Source organism: Balaenoptera musculus, chromosome 15, assembly GCF_009873245.2.
Source record: "Balaenoptera musculus isolate JJ_BM4_2016_0621 chromosome 15, mBalMus1.pri.v3, whole genome shotgun sequence".
Lineage (NCBI taxonomy): Eukaryota > Metazoa > Chordata > Mammalia > Artiodactyla > Balaenopteridae > Balaenoptera > Balaenoptera musculus.
Window position 1 is genome coordinate 51,306,768 of NC_045799.1, and position 22,586 is coordinate 51,329,353.

The 22,586-nt window shown below is 46.6% G+C and overlaps 1 protein-coding gene across 1 annotated transcript in view; it reads left to right on the forward strand.

The window, feature by feature from the left end:
- LOC118881627 (ATP-binding cassette sub-family A member 17-like) overlaps positions 1 to 21,488 on the forward strand; it is a 78,106-nt gene extending 56,618 nt beyond the window's left edge. Inside the window, 10 exon segments of the mRNA XM_036826752.1 lie at positions 806 to 964; positions 5,274 to 5,452; positions 6,536 to 6,664; positions 8,110 to 8,304; positions 16,468 to 16,655; positions 17,653 to 17,823; positions 18,075 to 18,265; positions 18,398 to 18,471; positions 18,960 to 19,061; positions 21,393 to 21,488. Coding sequence (XP_036682647.1) covers positions 806 to 964; positions 5,274 to 5,452; positions 6,536 to 6,664; positions 8,110 to 8,304; positions 16,468 to 16,655; positions 17,653 to 17,823; positions 18,075 to 18,265; positions 18,398 to 18,471; positions 18,960 to 19,061; positions 21,393 to 21,488 — 1,484 coding nt within the window.
- Positions 21,489 to 22,586: the final 1,098 nt, after the last annotated feature.

Here is a 22,586-nt window from a genome sequence, read left to right on the forward strand (position 1 = left end):
CTCCATCCTTCCCCCAACCCCCTCCCCCTTGGCAACCACAAGTCTGTTCTCTATGTCTGCGAGTCTGTTCTGTTCTCTCTTTTCTTTCTTTCTTTTTTTTTTGGCTGCAAGACTTTTGGGGTCTTAGTTCCCCGACCAGGGATCAAACCCGTGTCCCCTGCATTGGAAGCGTGGAGTCCTAACCACTGGACCACCAGGAAGTTCCCTCTCTTTTATTTCTAATAGCACTTTGATTGATTCTTGTGGCTTTTCTAGGTACATGATAATGTACAGCATTTTCAAATAATGATGGTTTTGGCTCTACAAACTGTACAGGCAGGAACTGTGTTCTTATCTACCTGTAAGATGACACTCAAATAACTCCAAAGCTGGCCCACCAGACCCTCCTGTCTGACCCTAACTCATTTGTAAACCTCCAGCCTTCAAATCCACTGCTTCCACAGGTGCATCCCATACTGCAGCCACGCTCTTGCTGGTTTTCTCAAACACACCAAGCTCTTTCTGATTTGTCTGCATAAACAATAGGAATAGAAGTAAAATGACAGGTTCAGGAAGCACTGCAAAAGAAAAGTACTTATGGCTTGGAGGTTGAATGACTACAGGGGAAGAGGGAACACTGGGAGTCAGGGAGAACCTGATTCCGGTCTTGGGCCTGGCAGTGTGACGTGCAGAGATAGATATAGCAACAGATAGAGATAACAGATCCTTTATACAGGATAAAAGGCACAGTGGGTTCAGAGAGTTGCTAGGGGATGTTCCCTTTTCTTCCTGAAAGAAGAGTTAATATTTTCTATTCCCCTCACAGATCTAGGCTACACAAAAGTCTCAGAGTCTTTGGATCACACATTCCTACTGCTTCCAGGCCACTGCCTGGGGATGGCTTTCTCCAACTTACATTACAGCTTTGAACTACAGAAGTTTTGCAATGCCAAGAGCCTGAACCAGACTGAGTGCAATCAAGTTTGTGAGTATTGCAAGCAGAATTTGTTAATTACATTTTTTATTGAGATATAATTCATAGAAAATTCGCCCTTTTAAAGTATACAATTCATTGGTTTTTAGTATATTCACAAGGTTGTACAACCATCACCACCATCTAATTCCAGAACATTTTTGTCACCTGAAAAAAAGAAATACCCCATCCATTAACAGTCACTCCCCATTCCCTTTTCCCCCAAGCGTCTGACAGCCAATAATCTACTTTCTGTCTCTATGGATTTGCCTGTTCTGGACATTTCATGTATATGGAATCATACACTATGTGACCTTCTGTATCTGGCTTCTTTCACTTATAACAATGTTTTTGAGGTTCATCCAGGTTGTGGTGTGCGTCGGTACTTTGTTCCTTTTTATGGCTGAATAATATTCCATTGCATAGATAGACTACAATTTGTTTATCCATTCATCAGTTGATGGACATTTGGGTTGTCTCTACATTTTGGCTATTATGAATAATGCTGCTGTGAACATTCACGTACAAGTTTTTGTTCGAACACGTTTTCAGTTATCTTGAGTATATGCCTAGGAGTGGGTTTGCTGGGTCTTTTTTTTTTTTTTTTTTAAAGGAACTCCTTTATTTATTTATTTATTTATTTATTTTTGGCTGTGTTGGGTCTTCGTTTCTGTGTGAGGGCTTTCTCCAGTTGCGGCGAGTGGGGGCCACTCTTCATCACAGTGCGTGGGCCTCTCACTATCGCGGCCTCTCTTGTTGCGGAGCACAGGCTCCAGACGCGCTGGCTCAGTAGTTGTGGCTCATGGGCCTAGTTGCTCCGTGGCATGTGGGATCATCCCAGACCAGGGCTTGAACCTGTGTCCCCTGCATTGGGGGGCAGATTCTCAACCACTGCGCCACCAGGGAAGCCCCGGTTTGCTGGGTCTTATGGTGACTTTATTTAGCTTTTTCAGGAACCACCAAACTATTTTCACAGTGGCTGCACCATTTTACATTTCACTAGCAATGTATGAGGGCTCCAATTTATCCACATCCTTTCAACACCTTTTAAAATTAATTATTTTCTTAAATTGTGGAAAAATATATACGAAGTTTACCATTTTAACCATTTTTACATGTACAGTTCGGTGGCATTAAGTACATTCACATTGTTGTGCAACCATCATAACCATTATCTCCAGAACTTTTTTCAACTTGCAAAACTGAAACTCTGAATCCATGAAACACTAACTACCCGTCTCCCTCCCCCCAGCCCCTGGCAGCTATCATTCCACTTTCCGTCTCTATGAGTTTGACTACTCTAGGTACCTCATATGAAACATTTTAATTCCTTTCTCGTTTCCTTTTGAGTATATTCTACAGCTATTTTCTTTGTGGTTACCATGGGAATTACATTTAACATCCTAAAGTTACAACATTCTAATTTGAATTTATATCAGTTTAACTTCAAAAACATATAAAAACTACTCCTATACAGCCCTGTCCCCACTCTCTTTTAATTACTGATGTCACAGTACCTCTTTATGTATTATGTGTCCAGAAGCATAGACTAATAATTGTTTTTTATGCATTAGTTTCTTAAGTCATATAGAAAACAAAAAGTGGAGTTACGTACCAAAGTTACAACAATACTAGTTGCTACAATTGTCCATGTATTTACCTTTGCCAGAGATCTGTATTATTTTGATCTATATGTCCTGATATGGCCAATGTCTGTTACATATTAGTAAATGAAACAAAGGAATTGGAGAAGATAATGCATAGTATCATTCTACCTGTATTTTAAAAGATTATATCCAGAAGGTATGGAAGGATTATATACAAAACTGTAACAATAGTTGTGGGGAAAGGAGAAGTACCTTGACTTTCTACCTCATACATGTTTCTTCTTTCCAATGAGTGTGTATTTACTGTATAATTTTAAAATACATGTATTTTGGGACTTCCCTGGTGGTCCAGTGGGTAAAACTCCACGCTCCCGATGTAGGGGGCCCATGTTTGATCCCTGGTCAGGGAACTAGATCCCGCATGCTGCAACTAAGGGTCCGCATATCACAACTAAAGATCCCACATGCCACAACGAAGATACCATGTGCCGCAGCTAAGACCTGGCGCAGCCTAAATAAATATTTTAATAAAAATAAACTAGAACAAATCATCTTAAAATTTGTATGGAGACACAAAAGACCCCGAATAGCCAAAGCAGTCTTGAGGGAAAAAACCGGAGCTGGAGGAATCAGATTCCCTGACTTCAGACTCTACTACAAAGCTACAGTAATCAAGACAATATGGTACTGGCACAAAAACAGAAACATAGATCAATGGAACAAGATAGAAAGCCCATCCCTGGTGGCGCAGTGGTTGAGGGTCCGCCTGCCAGTGCAGGGGACACGGGTTCGAGCCCTGGTCTGGGAAGATCCCACATGCCGCGGAGCAACTACGCCCGTGAGCCACAATTACTGAGCCTGCGCGTCTGGAGCCTGTTCTCCGCAACAAGAGAGACCACGACAGTGAGAGGCCCGCGCACCGCGATGAAGAGTGGCCCCCGCTTGCCCAACTGGAGAAAGCCCTCGCACAGAAACAAAGACCCAACACAGCCAAAAATAAATAAATAAATAAATAATTTAAAAAAAAAAAAGATAGAAAGCCCAGAGATAAACCCACGCACCTATGGTCAACTAATCTATGACAAAGGAGGCAAAGATATACAATGGAGAAAAGACAGTCTCTTCAATAAGTGGTGCTGGGAAAACCGGACAGCTACATGTAAAAGAATGAAATTAGAATACTCCCTAACACCATACACAAAAATAAACTCAAAATGGATTCGAGACCTAAATGTAAGACCGGACACTATAAAACTCTTAGAGGAAAACATAGGAAGAACACTCTTTGACATAAATCACAGCAAGATCTTTTTTGATCCACCTCCTAGAGTAATGGAAATAAAAACAAAAATAAACAAATGGGACCTAATGAAACTTCAAAGCTTTTGCACAGCAAAGAAAACCATAAACAAGAGGAAAAGACAACCCTCAGAATGGGAGAAAATATTTGCAAACGAATCAACGGACAAAGGATTAATCTCCAAAATATATAAACAGCTCATTCAGCTCAATTTTAAAGAAACAAACAACCCAATCCAAAAATGGGCAGAAGACCTAAACAGACATTTCTCCAAAGAAGACATACAGATGGCCAAGAAGCACATGAAAAGATGCTCAACATCACTAATTATTAGAGAAATGCAAATCAAAACTACAATGAGGTATCACCTCACACCAGTTAGAATGGGCATCATCAGAAAATCTACAAACAACAAATGCTGGAGAGGGTGTGGAGAAAAGGGAACCCTCTTGCACTGTTGGTGGGAATGTAAATTGATACAGCCACTATGGAGAACAATATGGAGGTTCCTTAAAAAACTAAAAATAGAATTCCCATATGATCCAGCAATCCCACTACTGGGCATATACCCAGGGAAAACCGTAATTCAAAAAGACACATGCACCCCAGTGTTCATTGCAGCACTATTTACAATAGCCAGGTCATGGAAGCAACCTAAATGCCCATCAACAGACAAATGGATAAAGAAGATGTGGTACATATATACAATGGAATATTACTCAGCCATAAAAAGGAACGAAATTGAGTCATTTATTGAGACATGGATGGATCTAGAGACTGTCATACAGAGTGAAGTAAGTCAGAAAGAGAAAAACAAATATCATATATTAACGCATGTATGTGGAACCTAGAAAAGTGGTACAGATGAACCGGTTTGCAGGGCAGAAGTTGAGACACAGATGTAGAGAACAAACGTATGGACACCAAGGGGGGAAAACCGTGGTGGGGTGGGGATGGTGGTGTGCTGAATTGGGCGATTGGGATTGACATATATACACTGATGTGTATAAAAATGATGACTGATTAAAAAAAAAAAAGAAAAAAGAAAAATACATGTATTTAAAAGAAAATTTGAAGGCAAATCAGATTAAAATAGGAGAATAGAGGCTGCTGAGTATTTTTACATGAGTGGTCAGTTGAAGTTACAGGGTGATTAATGATTGATAAAAGAACCAAGCATATAAATATTTTGCATTTCAAATAACTGTCATATGGACAGGGAGCAGTGTTTTACTTTACTGCATTATTTTTGCAAGACATTGGTTCTAGCAAGGAAAACAGAATATTATGTTTCCCATCTGCTGGGATGTGGTAACAACACTGATGACAATAATGCTTCTTTTAAATGATATTTGTTATAATAGGAATTGACCTACTATATGTAATTTGATAATATCTGTTTATCCCATTTTAGCAGAGGGATATGTGGTCCAAAAGAACATCTATGCCTGGGAGTCTCTAGGGATGGGGAAGTATCTGATAGCCCTTGCCATCTCAGGACCTGTGTACCTCATCCTGCTTTTCCTCATTGAAACCAATGTCTTGTGGGAACTGAAAGCCAAGTTTTCTGGCTTCAACAGGAAGCAAAAATTGGTGAGTGGGTCCAAGTGTAAGTCTCCAATTACAGGTCAAGGGGCTGGCTCCATAGCTTCCTTCCTACAATCTGCAGTGGCCCTGATTCTCAGCATCCGAGGTCTTGGAGACCATATAATCCACCCGTAGGGTAGAGAGGTAACGGCCATCCCTGGGATCCCCTGTTGAGGGAAGAGCATTGGCTTGGCCCCTGTAACCCTGGCCAGCCGAGTAGAAACAAGACCCTGGATTTCCTAAAACTAGTCAGCTTGGAACACCTCTTCGCCTCAGTCATTCAGGAGCCACATAGGAGAAAGGGCTGTTGTGTCAGCTCTTGCCCTGAATATCTTCCAAAGGCAAAGCTCCTTCCCCTACCCCCCAGGACAAAGGAAATTCTGTAGAAAATGGGATTTGTTATATCTTGACATCTCCAGGCTTCAGGTCTTTTTATTTTCCTTAAAAGCCAATGCCGGGCTTCCCTGGTGGTGCAGTGGTTGAGAATCTGCCTGCCAATGCAGGGGACACGGGTTCGAGCCCTGGCCTGGGAGGATCCCACATGCCGCGGAGCAACTGGGCCCGTGAGCCACAACTACTGAGCCTGCGCGTCTGGAGCCTGTGCTCCGCAACAAGAGAGGCCGCGATAGTGAGAGGCCCGCGCACCGCGATGAGGAGTGGCCCCCACTTGCCGCAACTAGAGAAAGCCCTTGCACAGAAACACAGACCCAACACAGCCATAAATAAATAAATAAATAAATAAATAAATAAATAAATAAATAAATAAATAAACCCAAAGTTTAAAAAAAACAAAAAAACACTATGCTTTAAAAAAAGCAAACCTACTCTCAAAGATAAACTCAAATCTCCACCAAAAAAAAAAAAACCAGTGCTCCATAAAGTTTCCTTGTCCACCATATCACGGTCATGTCAGCACGCATTCAGTCTTGCCTGTGGCTGACCCTGAGAACGGGTGTGCGTGCAGGAACTGAGCACGGCCGGGGCGACTTCAAGGCCTTCCCAGGGAGGACCAAGTCCCTGTGGGCCCCTTGACCTCTACCTACTACCCTCGCAAAAGCACTTACACCTGCCATCCTTGTCTCGGGAAAGCAGGTAGTTTTGCACAGTGCGGAGTCCACGCCTGGAGACCAAGATGTGGAAGAAGAAGAGAAAATGATCGAGACCTTTTTGGAAAATTTTTGTAAGAAAAATCCACTGGTTCTTAAAGGAGTGTCTGAGGTAAAGTTCGACATGGCTTCGAAAGCAAAGACCATTACCCTTGGGGGCCCTTTGCATAAGAAAGCAGCCACCATGGCTCCAGGACCTGCCTGCTGGCTTGGAGTACAGTAGTACCCCTTTACCAGCAGGTTTGCTTTCTGAGGTTTCAGCTACCTGCAGTCAATTGTGGTCCAAAAATATTAAATGGAAAATTCCAGAAATGTCAAAGTTTTAAATTATGCGCTGTTCTGAGTAGTGGGACTGACTCTGGAGCCGTCCCGCTCCCTCCCTTTGTCCAGCTTATCCACCATTTAATCACTTAGTTGCCAGTTCAGTTATCCGATCAACTGTTGCACTATCACAGTGCTTGTGTTCAAGTAATTGTTATTTCATTTAATAATGATCCCAAAGCGCAAGAGTAGTGATGCTGGCAATTCGGATATTCTCTTACTGTGCTTAATTTTTTTTGTTTGTTTTTGTTTGTTTTTTAAAAATTTATTTTATTTTTTTATTTTTGGCTGCATTGGTTCTTCGTTGCTGTGCACAGGCTTTCTCTAGTTGCAGGGGGCGAGGGATACTCTCCGTTGCAGTGCGCGGGCTTCTCATTGTGAGGGTTTCTCTTTGTTGCGGAGTACGGTCTCTAGGCACACAGGCTTCAGTAGTTGTGGCACTCGGGCTCAGTAGTTGTGGCTCGCGGGCTCTAGAGCACAGGCTCAGTAGTTGTGGCGCTCGGGCTTAGTTGCTCCGTGGCATGTGGGATCTTCCCAGACCAGGGCTCAAACCCGTGTCCCCTGCATTGGCAGGCGGATTCTTAACCACTGCGCCACCAAGGAAGTCCCTGTGCTTAATTTATAAGTTAAACTTTGTCATAGGTATGTATGTATAGGAAAAAATATAGTATATATAGGGTTCTGTGCTATCCACCGTTTCACGCACCCACTGTGGGTCTTGGACCATATCCCCTGTGGATAAGGGGGGACTACTGTACTGGCAAAGGATTCAGGTGAGTTTTGGTGGAGAAAGACTCAGAGAGAGGTTTCCATTTGATATATATATATACACACACACACACGCACACATATGGAGAGAGAGGGAGAGAGACAGAGAGACAGACAGAGAGAGTTGTTTCCCTATAGTTCCTGGTGGTTAAAAAAAAAAACAAACAAAAAAACCAGCCCCAAAACCAATTGAGGCAACGTCAAAGGGGTTTTCTTTGCTTCAAGGACAGAGGGAAGAGGCTTATCTTAGAGAACTAGGGTCTCAGTTTGCAGGGACAGGAGAGAAAACCTCACTAGACCTGCTGGGAGCAGCAGCTGGGAGGAGAAGGCAGATTCAAGCCTGGCTACATTGGAGCCCCTAGGCCCTGAGGGCAGCTCAACCTGTCCCAGAACTGGTATGCAACAGTTAACTCCAGACTGCTCACTCCAGGCCTCCTCACTGTGTGTCTTCTGTCTTGTGTATCTCAGGTCTATGCCAAGAAGTTACCCCCACTGGCTGTGAACAAGGTTTCCTTCACTGTTCAAGCAGAAGAATGCTTTGGCCTTCTTGGCCTCAATGGAGCTGGGAAAACTTCCATTTTCAAAATGCTGACTGGGGAAGAGTGTATCACCTCTGGGGATGCCTTTGTCAACGCCCTCAGCATCAGGTCTGACTTGGGGAAGGTAGGCTGTGACCTGAGACGAGGGAGGCATGAACCTGGGGATGGTGTGGGTGTATCAGGAAGAGGGGGGCACTGAAATACACCTAGGGGTGTTACACAGGGTTGGGGAAAGGGAACTGGAATGGAATTGATCTTTGAAAATTCCAGGTATCAGGTTTATCTCTGACTCCCAAATCCATAGCTCCATCCTAGACCTCTTCTCTGAGCTTTAGATCATATATCAAGCTGCTTACTCAACATTGCCTCTAAAATGTCCCTGAAACGCAAGGCACCTGAAGCCCAATGGACCCCCAAAGCCATCAGCTGTCCCCACACACCCCCAACCTCTTCTTCCCCCTCCCCCTGTGCTTCCTGTGGGAGTGGCACACATCTACAGCTGTCCAAGGCACCACTCAAGACGTCTAGTCGGCGACCTTAGTCCATGGATGCTCCCTTCCAAACAGCCCTGGAATCTGTTCTCCCTGGCCCCATGCCCATTGCACTCACCAAGTCAAGGCTACTCCTAACTTTCAGTCAGCTTCCTTGCCTTCTCTGCAAAATTTCTTTTTTTTTTAAAATTAATTTATTTAATTTATTTATTTTTGGCTGCAGTGGGTCTTCATTGCTGTGCGCGGGCTTTCTCTAGTTGCAGCGAGCAGGGGCTACTCTTTGTTGCGGTGCAGGGGCTTCTCATTGCGGTGGCTTCTCTTGTTGCAGAGCACGGGCTCTAGAGCGCAGGCTCAGTAGTTCTGCAGCATTTCTTAATGCAGGCCTTTTTCTCCTTCAAATTCTTGCCTTCCTTTGTTTACTTCTATAGCTTCCCCTCTCGTCTGGCTCTTCTCTATCACTGACACTTCTTTCTTAGACCCACTTGGTAGATCTTCTTCATCTAGCCCGTTAGACTGTGGTGCTCCTCAGGACTGCAACATCAGCCCACTGGCTTTCTCCTTCTACACACTGTCCCCGCCTGATCTCATTCCTTACGCTGACTCCCATTATCTTGTCAGCTGACATCTCCCAAGTAGCCGCATCCTCAGCCCAATCCCAGTCCTGTGTTTCAGACCTACTTATACATGCCTTCTAGACAGCCTTACTCAGACTTTCTCCCATTTTAAACTCAAATTTAATATATAACCCTCAAACCTGAACTTTTTTTTAAAATTTTCTTTATTTTTATAAATTTATTTATTTATTTATTTATTTTTGGCTGCATTGGGTCTTCATTGCTGCTTGGACTTTCTCTAGTTGCGGTGAGCAGGGGCTACTCTTTGTTTTGGTGCGCAGGCTCCTTCTCATTGCCGTGGCTTCTCCTGTTGCGGAGCACCGGCTCTAGGCACACACACGGGCTCAGTAGTTGTGGCTCATGGGCTCTAGAGTGCAGGCTCAGCAGTTGTGGCCCACAGGCTTAGTTGCTCTGCGGCATGTGTGATCTTCCTGGACCAGGGCTCAAACCCATGTCCCCTGCATTGGCAGGTGGATTCTCAACCACTGTGCCACCAGGGAAGCCCCCTGACCTTCTTATTGAAGTCTACTTCAATTATTGGCACCAATTCAATGAAACAATTTTTGAATGCCTAGTATATGCCAGCAATTGTGCTAGGCCGAGTGATTCTCACTTGCAAGGAGCTCATGGTCATGTGAACCAGCCATTTCCATGCAGTGAGGTAAGTGTAATGACAGAGGTGGTGGTCAGTGTACAGTGGATTCAATGACAGGCATATGAGGAGACCGAACTACAGAGGCCTAATCAAAGTTGCACTGTTCACAGCATGAACCATACTAGCACCGAGGAGTTTATCAAACCAGCTTTACTGTGCCCTGTACTCTCTAAAATAAAGTTTAGAGAGAAAACAGAAGAACTGACACAGGCTAGTGTGTCAGAATCCACACTCTTAATTACCAGTCTCTATCAACCTTGTGGTATACATAGCCTGGTTGAACAATCATAACCAGTATAAGTCTCTCATGGCTATGAAACATTTGATATTAATTTTAATTTTTTGTTATTTTAATAAATATGGACAAGTCTTTTGGTAATGGCAAATCAGGTAACTCTAATCCCCTTCCTGATGATCATTAGTAACTAGAAAAACAGGACCAAAGTTTTAAAACATGTCTTCAAAGGATTCAGAGAGCTAACAAAACAGTGAAGACTTACGAGCCAAGAGGTAGGAGGGGACAGAGGCCCAGGGAGATGGCCAATTCCAGGCTGGGTTGCTGAGAGCTGAGTGTTGCTCTTGGTGTTGAAGTGGCAGGCACTGGAGTTCAGGATGAGCCCTCTGGGGCAGGGGGAGGCCTGGTGAAAGCATCCTTTCTTTGAGTTGGGACCCCAAAGGGCTGCATCCTAAGTGCAGGGATGAACTATACTTAGACAAGTTCACACAGGATTGCAAAACAACTTGGACTCTTATCAGTCCCTGAAATGGAATTGATGTGACCCTAAATCACCAGTGCTCCCAGGCACCTGGCAGGAGCAAATGTAAAGAGAAGTCTGGTGGAAGATGCCATCATCATAGGCCTCATATGATTTCTACAATTTTGCCAGTGCAATGTTTGGTGTACATTAAAAAAATAACCAGGCACATGTACCTAAAAGACAACTCCCCCCACAAAAATAATTTAGAATGAAGCACTGAGAGTCAACAGGGTAGAAAATATACGAAAGAAGGTAAGAGACATTGTGGTATACCTTCAAGACAGTCCGTAAAAACCCCCTCCTGATATTTACAACCTTGAGTAGTCCCCTCCCAGATTGTACCAGGGTTGGTCTGTGTGACTGACAGAATACTGTAGAAGAGATGGCATGTCACTTCTGAGATTGGGTTATGAAAGACACTGCAGCTTATGTTTTGAGTACACTCTCCCCTTCACATCACTCACTCTGAGGGAAGCTAGCAGCCATGTCATGAAGACACTCAGGGGACTTCCCTGGTGGTCCAGTGGTTAAGAATCTGCCTTGTATGAACAAAAAATTAATTACATGGGACTGAGTGAACTGATGAGGATGAGTATAATTTTTGTGACTTTCTGTCTGAATTTAAAAAAAAAAAAAAATCCCACAAGGACTCAGAGGCAAAGAATATACGAATCAATTTTCACTGCAAAGTAAAGGAGCTGTTACAGTGGAGGATTACTGGACTGAATGTCAATATTATGACATAGTATGAGTGTGTTTCATGTTTGGTAATTGCAATCATTGTTGCTTTTGTTGTGGTCATCCATGTACAATGCTTGGTGTCAGTCTATTTATGTCTTGTAAAAATAAAATACAGTGTGTGTGTGTGTGAATAAAAAAAATAAAATAAAAAAAAAAAAAAAAAAAGAATCTGCCTTGTGCCACAACTACTGAGCCCGTTGCCACAACTATGGAGAGAAGCCCGCACACCACAAGGAAAGATCCCACGTGCTGCAACTAAGACCTGACACAGCCGAAAAATAAAATAAATAAATATTTAAAGAAAAAAAAAGACACTCAGGCAGCCCTGTGGATTATAAAAAATAGTCAATAGAGGACAATAAGTGTGAGAGAAAAAGGAACATAGAACACATGGGACAAGTAGGTAGCCCTAATAAGATGGTAGATTTAAATCCAAATATATTAATAATTGCATTATATATAAATGGACTAAAGACTCCAATTAAAAGATTAAGATTATTAGAGAAGATAGGTTAAACACAGAGTTACCATATGACCCAGCAATTTCACTCCTAGGTATATATCCAAGAGAACTGAAAAGTTACATTCACACAAAAATTTGTACATGAATGTTCATAGCAGCGTTTTTCACAGTAGCCAAAAGGTGGAATCAGCCCAAATGTCCACCAACAAACAGATGAATGGATAAACAAAATGTGATCTATCCATGCAGTAGGATATTATTCAACCATAAAAAGGGGACTTCCCTGGTGGTGCAGTGGTTAAGAATCTGCCTGCCAAGGCAGGGGACACGGGTTCGAGCCCTGGTCCAGGAAGATCCCACATGCCATGGAGCAACTAAGCCCATGTACCACAACTACTGAGCCTGCACTCTAGAGCCCACGAGCCACAACTACTGAGCCTGTGTGCCACAAATACTGAAGCCCGCATGCCTGGAGCCCGTGCTCCACAACAAGAGAAGCCACCACAATGAGAAGCCCGCACACCATAACAAAGAGTAGCCCCCGCTTGCCACAGCTAGAGAAAGCTTGTGCGCAGCAATGAAGACTCAACACAGCCAAAAATAAATTAATTAATTAAAAAAAAAACCATAAAAATGAATGAAGCACTCACACACGCTGCAATATGGATGGACCTTAAATACATGATGCTAAGTGAAAGAAGCAAGTCACGAAAGGCCACAGATTGTGTGATTCTGTTTGTATGGAATATCCAGAACAGGCAAATCTATGGAGACAGTAAGTAGACTAGTGGGGAAAGGCGGCAGTAACTGTTCATGGATTTGAGGTTGTTCTGCGGAGGAGTGAGGAAATGCTGTAAGTTTGATTGTGATCATGGACCACCACTGTGACTACATTAAAAACCATTGAACTGAACACATCTGATGGGTGATTGTGGTAAATGGATGAATTGTATGGTATGCGAATTATATCTCAATAAGCTGTTGTAAAAAAGAAGGAAGGAATGAACAAATGAACAAACAAAGGAATAAAAGACAAAACAAGACAGGGCAAGGGCAGATGGTCGTAGAGAGACCCTCGCACTGGCCTTATTGTCATCAATCATCCATCCAACAGACATTTACTGAAGCTCACAGACAAGAAAGTATGAACCTACTCCATAAACTCAAATGATAAGAAGTGTTACATTTCTTTGTATTATTTAAAATCAAGTGGCATCTGCCTATAAGACCTTCATCCTGCCTGGCTGGCAAGAAATTGGATTTCAGTCTCCCTGGAACCCATCTGCACATCACCTCCTGGCAATTTGTGAAAATTCATAGTTGGAAATATAGAATTTAAATATAGTTAAACCTGCTCCTCCACTTCTCCATTTTCTCCTAGAAATCTCACATGGATTAATCTCATCAGCAAACTCTAACAGAGGTACATCCTTGCTCTCTTCCTTTGTGAGCCTTCTGCTTACCACCCTTTATCTGTACAAATATATTTAAGCATTCTTTCACATTTCCTAAAATACATTCTTACCAGAATCTGCTAGTATTCTAAAAATCAGCAGTGACTTCTGAGAGTCCACATGCGTTTCTGTCAGAGTTACTCACTCAGAATCATTCAGCTCCACTGTGGGATTGTCATTGGTCCATGGTGCCACCATGCTCTGAGCAGGGCTCCTTGGCCATCCCAGATGAGCCACCATGGCAACAGGCTTACTGCAAACTCAGGTGTGTAAGAAACATCACATTTCTTCATTTTCTTTGCATCAAATAATAACATTTTCAAGCCTTCTATCCCAAAATTTGTTCATGAAATAGAAAGCCTATATAGACCAAAACTGGAGGTAAAATTGAAATAATGATTAAAGATCTACCCCTTCTTAAAAGAGTCTAGGCTAAAAGGGATTGATGGGCAAGTATACCAACCACCACCAAACAGTTATTTCCTTCTTGTATATCCACTTCAGAAGCATAGGAGAGAAGACAGAGTGCTACCCAATCTTAAGTGAAAAACCAGACAAAGACAGTATCCAACATGAGCCATAGGCCAATTTCATACAGGAACATAAATACCCTAAATAAGATCTTAACAATACAAATTCAGCAGTATATTGAAAGAAAAAAAATTACAATCATGAGGTTTATTCCAGAAATGTAAGGTTTAACAGTAGGAAATCCACCAATGTAAAGCACTACCTTCACAGATGAAAGGAGAAAAATATTTATCAATAGAAGCTGAAAAAGCAATTGATAAAAACTCAGTACCCACTCATGATTTTTTTTTAATTTTAGCAAACTGTCTTGAGAAAAAAGAACAGAGCTGGAGGGCTTCCCTGGTGGTGCAGTGGTTGAGAGTCCACCTGCCAATGCAGGGGACACGGGTTCGATCCCTGGTCCAGGAAGATCCCACATGCCACAGAGCAATTAAGCCCGTGCGCCACAATTACTGAGCCTGCGCTCTAGAGCCCGTAGGCCACAACTACTGAGCCTGCGTGCCGCAACTACTGAAGCCCACGTGCCTAGAGCCCATGCTCTGCACCAAGAGAAGCCACCGCAATGGGAAGCCCACACACCGCAATGAAGAGTAGCCCCCGCTCACAGCAACTATAGAAAGCCCACATGCAGCAACGAAGATCCAATGCAGCCAAAAATAAATAAATAAAAAATAAATAAATTTATATATTAAAAAAAAAAAGAACAGAGCTGGAGGTATCATGTTCCCTGACTTCAGACTATACTACAAAGCTCCAATAATCAAAACTGTATGGTACTGGCCTAAAAACAGACACATAGATCAATGGAACAGAATAGAGAGCCCAGAAATAAACCTATGCACTTATGGTCAACTAATCTACAACAAAGGAGGCAAGAATACATAACAGAGGAAAAAACAGTCTCTTCAATAAGGTGCTGGAAAAACTGTAAAAGAATGTGTAAAAGAGTGAAATTAGAACATTTTCAGATACAAACTACTATATATAAAATAGATAAATAACAATGTCCTACTGTATAGCATAGGAAACTATATTCAACATCTTGTAATAAACCACAATGGAAAAGAAGATGAAAAAGAATATATATGTATAACTGAATCACTTTGCTGTATACCAGAAACTAACACAAGATTGTAAATCAACTATACTTCAATAAAATACTAAAAAAGAAATTAGAACATTTTCTCACACCATTTACAAAAATAAACTCAAAATGGATTAAAGATAAAATAAAATGTAAGAGCAGAAACCATAAAACTCCTAGAAGAGGGGCTTCCCTGGTGGCGCAGTGGTTGAGAATCTGCCTACCAATGCAGGGGACACAGGTTCGAGCCCTGGTCTGGGAAGATCCCACGTGCCACGGAGCAACTAGGCCCGTGAGCCACAATTGCTGAGCCTGCGCGTCTGGAGCCTGTGCTCCGCAACAAGAGAGGCCACGATGATGAGAGGCCCGCGCACCGCGATGAAGAGTGGCCCCCACTTGCCGCAACTAGAGAAAGCCCTCGCACAGAAACGAAGACCCAACACAGCCATAAATAATTAAATATAAATAAATAAATAAACCCAGTGTTTAAAAAAAAAAAAAAAACTCCTAGAAGAGAACATAGAACACTCTTTGACATAAATCATAGCAGTATCTTTTTTGAATCTGTCTCCTACGGCAAGGGAAACAAAAGGAAAAATAAACAAATGGGACCTGATTAAACTTAAAAACTTTTGCCCAGCAGAGGAAGCCATCGACAAAATGAAAAGGCAACCTACTGAATGGGAGAAAATATTTGCAAGTGTTATGACTGATAAGGAGTTAATATCCAAAATATATAAAGAGCTCATACAACTCAATATCAAAAAAACAAACAACCTGATTAAAAAATGGGCAGAAGGGAATTCCCTGGAGGTCCAGTTGTTAGGACTCCGCGTTTTCACTGCCGAGGACGCAGGTTCAGTCCCTGGTTGGGGAACTAAGATACCACAAGCCACGCAGTACAGCCAATACAGGTTTGTATTTACTGACCAAGGAAGATCTTTAAGACATAATGGCGAGTTAAAAAAGCAAGTTGCAGAATGGTAGATAAAGGATGATACTCTTTGTAACACAGTTGGTCCCCTATGGGGAGCACCCAGCCATGCAAAAGTTTGGAAGTGCACCCCCATGTGACTGCACTGCCCGGGGCGTGCCCTGGCAAGAGACTCCAGCAGCCTTACAAAGAAAATCTATTCGTGGGTTACATGTCTAATAGAAAATGTGTTCAAAGGGGAAAAAATAAAGCGTCTTCTGCTGACCATATACTTGGAAGGTGACAAGAGGTAGGGAGCACTGGGCACTGAGGTTTCCTGCCAGGCAGGCAGGAAATAAGCACTCCAGCCCCACATGCACCCTCCAGAACTGGGGTTCACGCCACCAGCAAGTGCTGCATCCAGACTCCTGAACGTCACTGTTGGACCATGGCACCCCATGGCACACGTCTGTTCATGTGGCACACGTGGGGGTGCACAGGGCAGAGGCAGGGTCCAGGCCCCTGCCCAATTGGTAGCTTTCCTTCTGACACACCTCCCCCTTGGGCTGTGTTCCAACCCCAGGTGCGGCAGTGGATCGGCTACTGTCCCCATTTTGATGCCCTGCTGGACCACATGACGGGCAAGGAGACACTGGTCATGTATGCCCGGCTCCGGGGCATCCCCGAGCGCCACATCAGTGCCTGTGTGGACCAAATTCTTGATGATTTACTCATGTACATGTACGCCGACAACCTGGTGAAGACCTACAGGTGAGACTTGGGGCTCCCTCGGCCCTTCCCCCTCCGGTAATAAGATGTGTTGTGGTTCTTCTCAGTGCTGAGGGGTAGGGCAAGGCGTGTCAGCTCCGTGCTTGGGGTAGTTTTGTGGTCCATGCCACTGCGTGGATTTTTGGGGAGGTGGCCTCCCTCCCCTGTAAGAATGGGTCAATGGCCTGGGCTGCCCCAAGGCACAGCGTCCTCTTGGCCTCAGGCAGTTATGTGGCTGAGGACGGGCTGCTGCACCATTGGTGTTATTCTTCCTGTCGCTTCACAAAGGGCTTCTGATTTTTGGTAGACTTGCATTTCAAGCACACACTACCTTATCCCGCTCTGTGTGAGGCATCTGAGCTGTTGTTCTGCTGAGAAGCCTGGGGGATTCCTCAGTCTTATGTTGCCAGTGATCCTAACCCAACTCCAGTTAGCTTAAACAAAGCAAGGCCACACATGTCCGGAATCCCAGGCCACCCCTCGAGTTGTGCACAGCGCCCCTGCAGGCTGGCAGCAGTACCCCAATCCCGGGACAGGGAAGTCAGAGGCGGTTAGATGATGTCGCCCTGTCTCTTTCCTCTGTTGACTTCAGTTTCAAGCATGTTTTTGTGTTTCCTTGCATCTTTTGATGATTAAATGAGTTAACACCTGGGATGTTTAGAAGCGTGCCTTGTACATTGTAAATGCTATGTGTTCATTAAATAAAGTTAGCTAAAACGGCCCTATGCTCTTATCCCCCTAACACGCATAGAGACCCTCAAAGGAGATTCATGGACCATGTGCTCACCCTGGACCGATCCCTGTGTCCAGCAGAATGGTTTAGATGCTGAGTGGACAGCCAAGTCACAGTGCACCCCTGGGGGAGGGTGGTGGGCCATGTTACTGAATGCCCCACCAGGGGGCGTGAGCACTTTCTTAATAGAGAAGAAAAAAGGGGGGAGGATTGTACTACTGGAAACTTAAGGTTGCCAATTACCCAACTTCTCACCCTCTGCCCCAGCAGTGGCAACAAGCGGAAGCTGAGCGCCGGCATTGCCTTGCTTGGAGAGCCCACGGTTATCTTCCTGGACGAGCCGACCACTGGCATGGACCCCGTGGCCCGGAGCCTGCTCTGGGGCACCGTCGCGAGGGCCCGCAAGTCTGGCAAGGCCATTGTCATCACCTCCCACAGGTAAAGCCAGGACCGGGGCTGTGGGAGGGCTGGGCTGGGAGGGGCTGGGTGGAGAGAAGACCTGTCAGCATCTGGTAAGAGTCTGTGAGGAGAGTCCCCAGGCTCTACCATGTGGGCCACACCCTGAGCATGGGAATCAGGAACAGCCTGATCTGGGCATCAACACCTTCCCATCTGCACAAGACTTTGACGTGGATGGCGGATATCAGCATCTCCCAGCCTTTTGTCAGGCCTCCACCCCCTCTCCCCAGCATGGAGGACTGTGAGGCCTTGTGCACCCGGCTGGCCATCATGGTGCAGCGTCAGTTCAAGTGCCTGGGCAGCCCACATCACCTCAAGAGCAAGTTTGGCAGTGGCTACTCCCTATGGGCCAAGATCTGGAGTGACAGGCAGCAGGAGGCCCTGGAAGAGTTCAAGGCATTCGTGGACCTGACCTTCCCAGGTATGTGCTGCTGTGCAGAGGTCATCTGTGCGTATGTCCATCCCTGACCTCTGGGACGAGGGCCACGATTCCAGGGGCCTGGGCCTCCCTCCCCTGGCCGTCCAGCCCGGCCCTCATGGGGACACTGTGCAGGCAGCATCCTGGAAGATGAGCACCAAGGGATGGTCCATTACCACCTGCCTGGCAATGACCTCAGCTGGGCGAAGGTGAGCACATACCTGGGCATCAGAGGGAGCACAACTCTGATGTCACCCACTTTCTGGTGTTCTCTCTTTCGGGTGGAAGTCTTATTCAGTGCTGCTGCAACATTCACGTGGATTTCATAGAAAATAAGAATGTTTGAGTTGGAAGGGACCTCGGAGGTCAGCTCCTCCTGCCCCCTCATTTCACAGAGAGGCGAGCAGACCCAGAGAGGGGACACCATATGCCCAGGGTCACACAGCAATCCAGGGACCCAGCTGGGGCCTCTGCCTTCTGGCACCACTCCCAGCCAGGGTCCCTTTCCCTAAAATCACAGAGAGCTCAATTCTGTAGGACTGACTTCTTGAGAGGTGGTCTGGAAGCAGCTGAGAGAGGGATGGGTCTTTGGGGGGCTTTGTAACAACCCCAAAGACCCTTCCTCTTTCCAGCCCCTGTTGCCTCCTCTCCCCTTCCCTGTGCCCATCATCTATAGCAGCCTCCTCCTTTCCCACAGGTGTTTGGCATTTTGGAGCAAGCCAAGAAAAAGTACATGTTGGAAGACTACTCAGTCAACCAGATCTCTCTGGAGGACATCTTCCTGAGCTTCACCTGCCCTGTGCCCCCCAACCAAGGGGAAAACAAACAAGCGAAGGCAGAACCAGCAGGCCCCTTGTTACCTTTTCCACCTCCCTCTCCACCTTCTTCCCAACCTCCCTCCCTGACTCCCTCCCAACGTCCCTCCCAGCCTCCCTCTCCACCTCTCACTCCACCTCCCACTCCATCTTCCTCCCAGCCTTTCTCCCACCTTTCCTCCCAGCCTCCCTCCTGGCCTCCCATGCCACCTCCCTTCAGGTCTTCCTCCTGGTCTTCCTCCTGGCCTCCCTCCCAGCCTCCCTCACCACTTCCCTCAAAGGCTGTCTTGCTGTAATAAAGAGTTCCCAGTGCCAGGTTAGCCCAGGTGCACACAGCCTGCCATGGGCTGCAAGGGTTACAGAGGCAACTTGAGGACCCAGTGAGCTCAGCTTGGGGGTGGAGGGGTGGGGGCAGCTCTCTGCCAGATTGAGGCCACTCACCTTAGAGGCCTGATGGAGGACCCAGGTGCATTTCTGTGGAAAAGGATCCCCTCGAGTCCCACCTGGGTGGCTTTCAGCCTCACTGAGACCTGGCCATAGAAGCAGCCTCAGAGGAACAACACCTGCCATGTCCTGTCAGGAGTATGGAGGTCTGGGGGTGACCATGGTTGTAATGATGCTGTACTTCTGAAGGTAGGAGGAGAGAAGAGATTGACAAGTTTGCAAACTTAAGGCACCATTTTTCAATATTTGGATTTGTGGGGCTCCATGCGTTCTCTGCCCTGGCCCACGCGAATGTTAGGGGTGAGCCTGTATGTGGCCCTCCGTCAACCCATGATGTGGACATGATTATTATCCCATTGCCCAGAAGAGTAAGCTGAGACTTAGAGATATCCGGCAACTTTCCATGGTCAACAGATGGTAGAGCCAGCATTCAACTCAGGCAGAAGTTCTCAAAGTGGAGTTTCTGACCAGAAGCATCCACATCATCCAGAAACTTGTTAGAAATGCATATTCTCAGGCCCCACCCCAAACCCACTGAATCAGAAGTCTGGGGGGTGAGGACCAGCAATCTGTGTTAACAGGTGCTTCTGATGCAGCTCAGGCGTGAGAAGCACTGAGCTAAGCCTGTGAGCTCAGACCATCCGGCCTGAGTGCAGATGGACGTGGCCGTGTACCTTTGTCACGAGGGCTCTCCTCCGAGAAGTGCCCTGCCCAATAGCCTTTCTCCCTGCAGCATGGTCACACCAGCCCCTCTACAAAGCCCCATTCGGCTTCTCCTTTGCAGGTAGTTCTCTCCCTCCCTTCTCAGCTCAGCTCTGGGAAAGTGGTGTCTACCATCCCTGCCTGTACTCCCTACCTCCCCTCACCACTCACCAAAAGTACAGCGTTGTCACATGCCTGGCTGCCACACCCACTCCGTCCATTTTTCCTGTGACTTCTCTGAGGCATCTCAGTGTCCCCTGCCCCCTTCTCCCCACTGCACCAGGCCCCCCATGGCCCCTCATCTGCCTCCTCTGTAGGCTCCTCTTCCTTTCTCTCCGAGTGGGGGATGCCTCAGGCTCCCAGCCTGCTTCACTTTTCCTTACTCTCCCCTCTGCACCCTTCCACCCTTGAATTTCTTTCTCATTCACCCCCAGGCCTTCAACTGCCATCTTATTCCAGTCAGGAACTTGCCTGAGCTCCCCAAAATCTAGACTCTTCCAGTGAGTTCTCTCACCTTCCTGAAGCCCAATGGGAAATGGGCTCTTCTCACACCCTCTGGGAGTGGCTTATCACCCCTCTGGGCCCAGGGGCTCTTACTGCCAGGGCAGTGGGTGGGGGTGAGGGATGGCATGGCTGCAGCAGAGCCAAGAGAAGAACGCCTATTTCCTGAAAAACAAGAAAACTTTACCTCTGAATAAATAAAAAGAGTGGTAAGGACATAGGAGCAAGATAGAGGACAACTGAGAGACTGGTCAGGGTGCCGCTTGGACTCCACAGACACGCAGCGTCACAGGGTAGCGAGAGCGTGACTTACTCACTCACTGGTGAAGCTAATGCCACCAAAATCTAACACAGAGAGTGCACCTCTGCCCTGGGGAGACCAGCAACAAAGAAAGTAACAGTGCAGGGGGAGGACAACAAAGTACCAAATCGGGAAACAGTAACCAATGGAAACAAAAGTGAGGTGAAGAAGACTGAAAACCCTTAGGGGTCCTGTGGATTCTTCTGTCCTCTGGTGTGGGAACATGGGGCATCTGGGGAGCAAGTTCCAAGCTTGCTCTGCTCTACCCACTCCTCTTCCTGTGCACATCACCCCTGCCCCTCCTCCACCCCCAGCTTCCAAGGCCTCATATCCCACGCTGTGATCATCCGTTCGTCTCCTGCTCCAGACTGGCATGGAGCCTTGGCACCATGGCTCCTGTGTGTGTTCGGCTGCTGAGCACAGACCAAGTACCCTGAAGGGGTTCAGCGAGTATAAGTGGTAGCGGGACAGAGTGCTGTCTGAGGCTGTGGGGAAGGGGGGAGGAGAGTCCTGACCCAGATTCCCCGGCTTCTCCAGGAAAAGCCACTCTGTCCTCTTCCATCAAACACTTCTCCCAGGAGATTGCATTTCTTTCCTTGTCCAAAGGTCTCATGAAAGAGGTGGGATGTGAGCTGGTTCCGGAAAGACAGACTGGGTGGGCACTGCCTAATACCTGAGTAAACAGAACGCTCAGCTGTGGCTGAAAGCAGCCAGTAAAGCAAGCAGGTGTGCACTTCTATTTTAGTTGGGCTCCCAGGTGACCGCGAGGAGACACTGGGGACTGACAGGGGACGATATCTAGTCCAAGTGTGAAGGTGAGGGCTTGCCCTGGGCAGGGATGGAGGAGGGGTCCAGAGTGAGCCACGTTTCAAGGGAAGAAGGAGTCAAACGTTCTGGATGAGTCAATGAAGATTTCAAGCACCAGGTCTCTGGACTCCACTTTCTGCATTACGATCTATGCCAACAGCGACTCGGCCACCGAACCAGGGGTCTCCTCGCCTGAAGCAAGGGCTGGAAGCAGGGCGTGCGGCCTCGGGGTGCGGGTCGGAAAGGTCAGGGCCAGCCTCGGTGAGGCGCAGCCCGCGGGTGCCGGCTAGCCTGCGTCCCCGCAGGTAGAAGACCACGTCGGGGTCCCCGCTCCGAGACCCCGGGCTCGGAGGCGCGGCCGGTCAGCTCAGACCTTCACTGACAAACCATTGCATGCCGTGGCCTCCGGTCGCCGGGACCTCTTGCCGCCGAGTCAACCGCAATGCCTAAGCCCAGAACAGGCCAGGTCCACGCGGGCCGGAGCGGATTCAGAGACGCCGCTGCAGCCAGCCCAGAGCCACGCTCCTTAGGGACCCCCGCCAGGGTCGGGGAGGCGGGGCGGCCGCGCAAGCTCTACCAATCAACAGCCGGCGTTCGAATTCGCATCCTGGCGAGGCCAATCGCGAGCGTCCGAGTCCGAGGGGGCGGGGAGGGGGCGGGGCCCGGCCGAGCAGTGGCGCGCGCCCCCCTGGGCGGGCCAATGGGAGCGCCTGGTGCATTTGAAAACTCCGGCGGGCGGCGGGCAGGTCTGCGC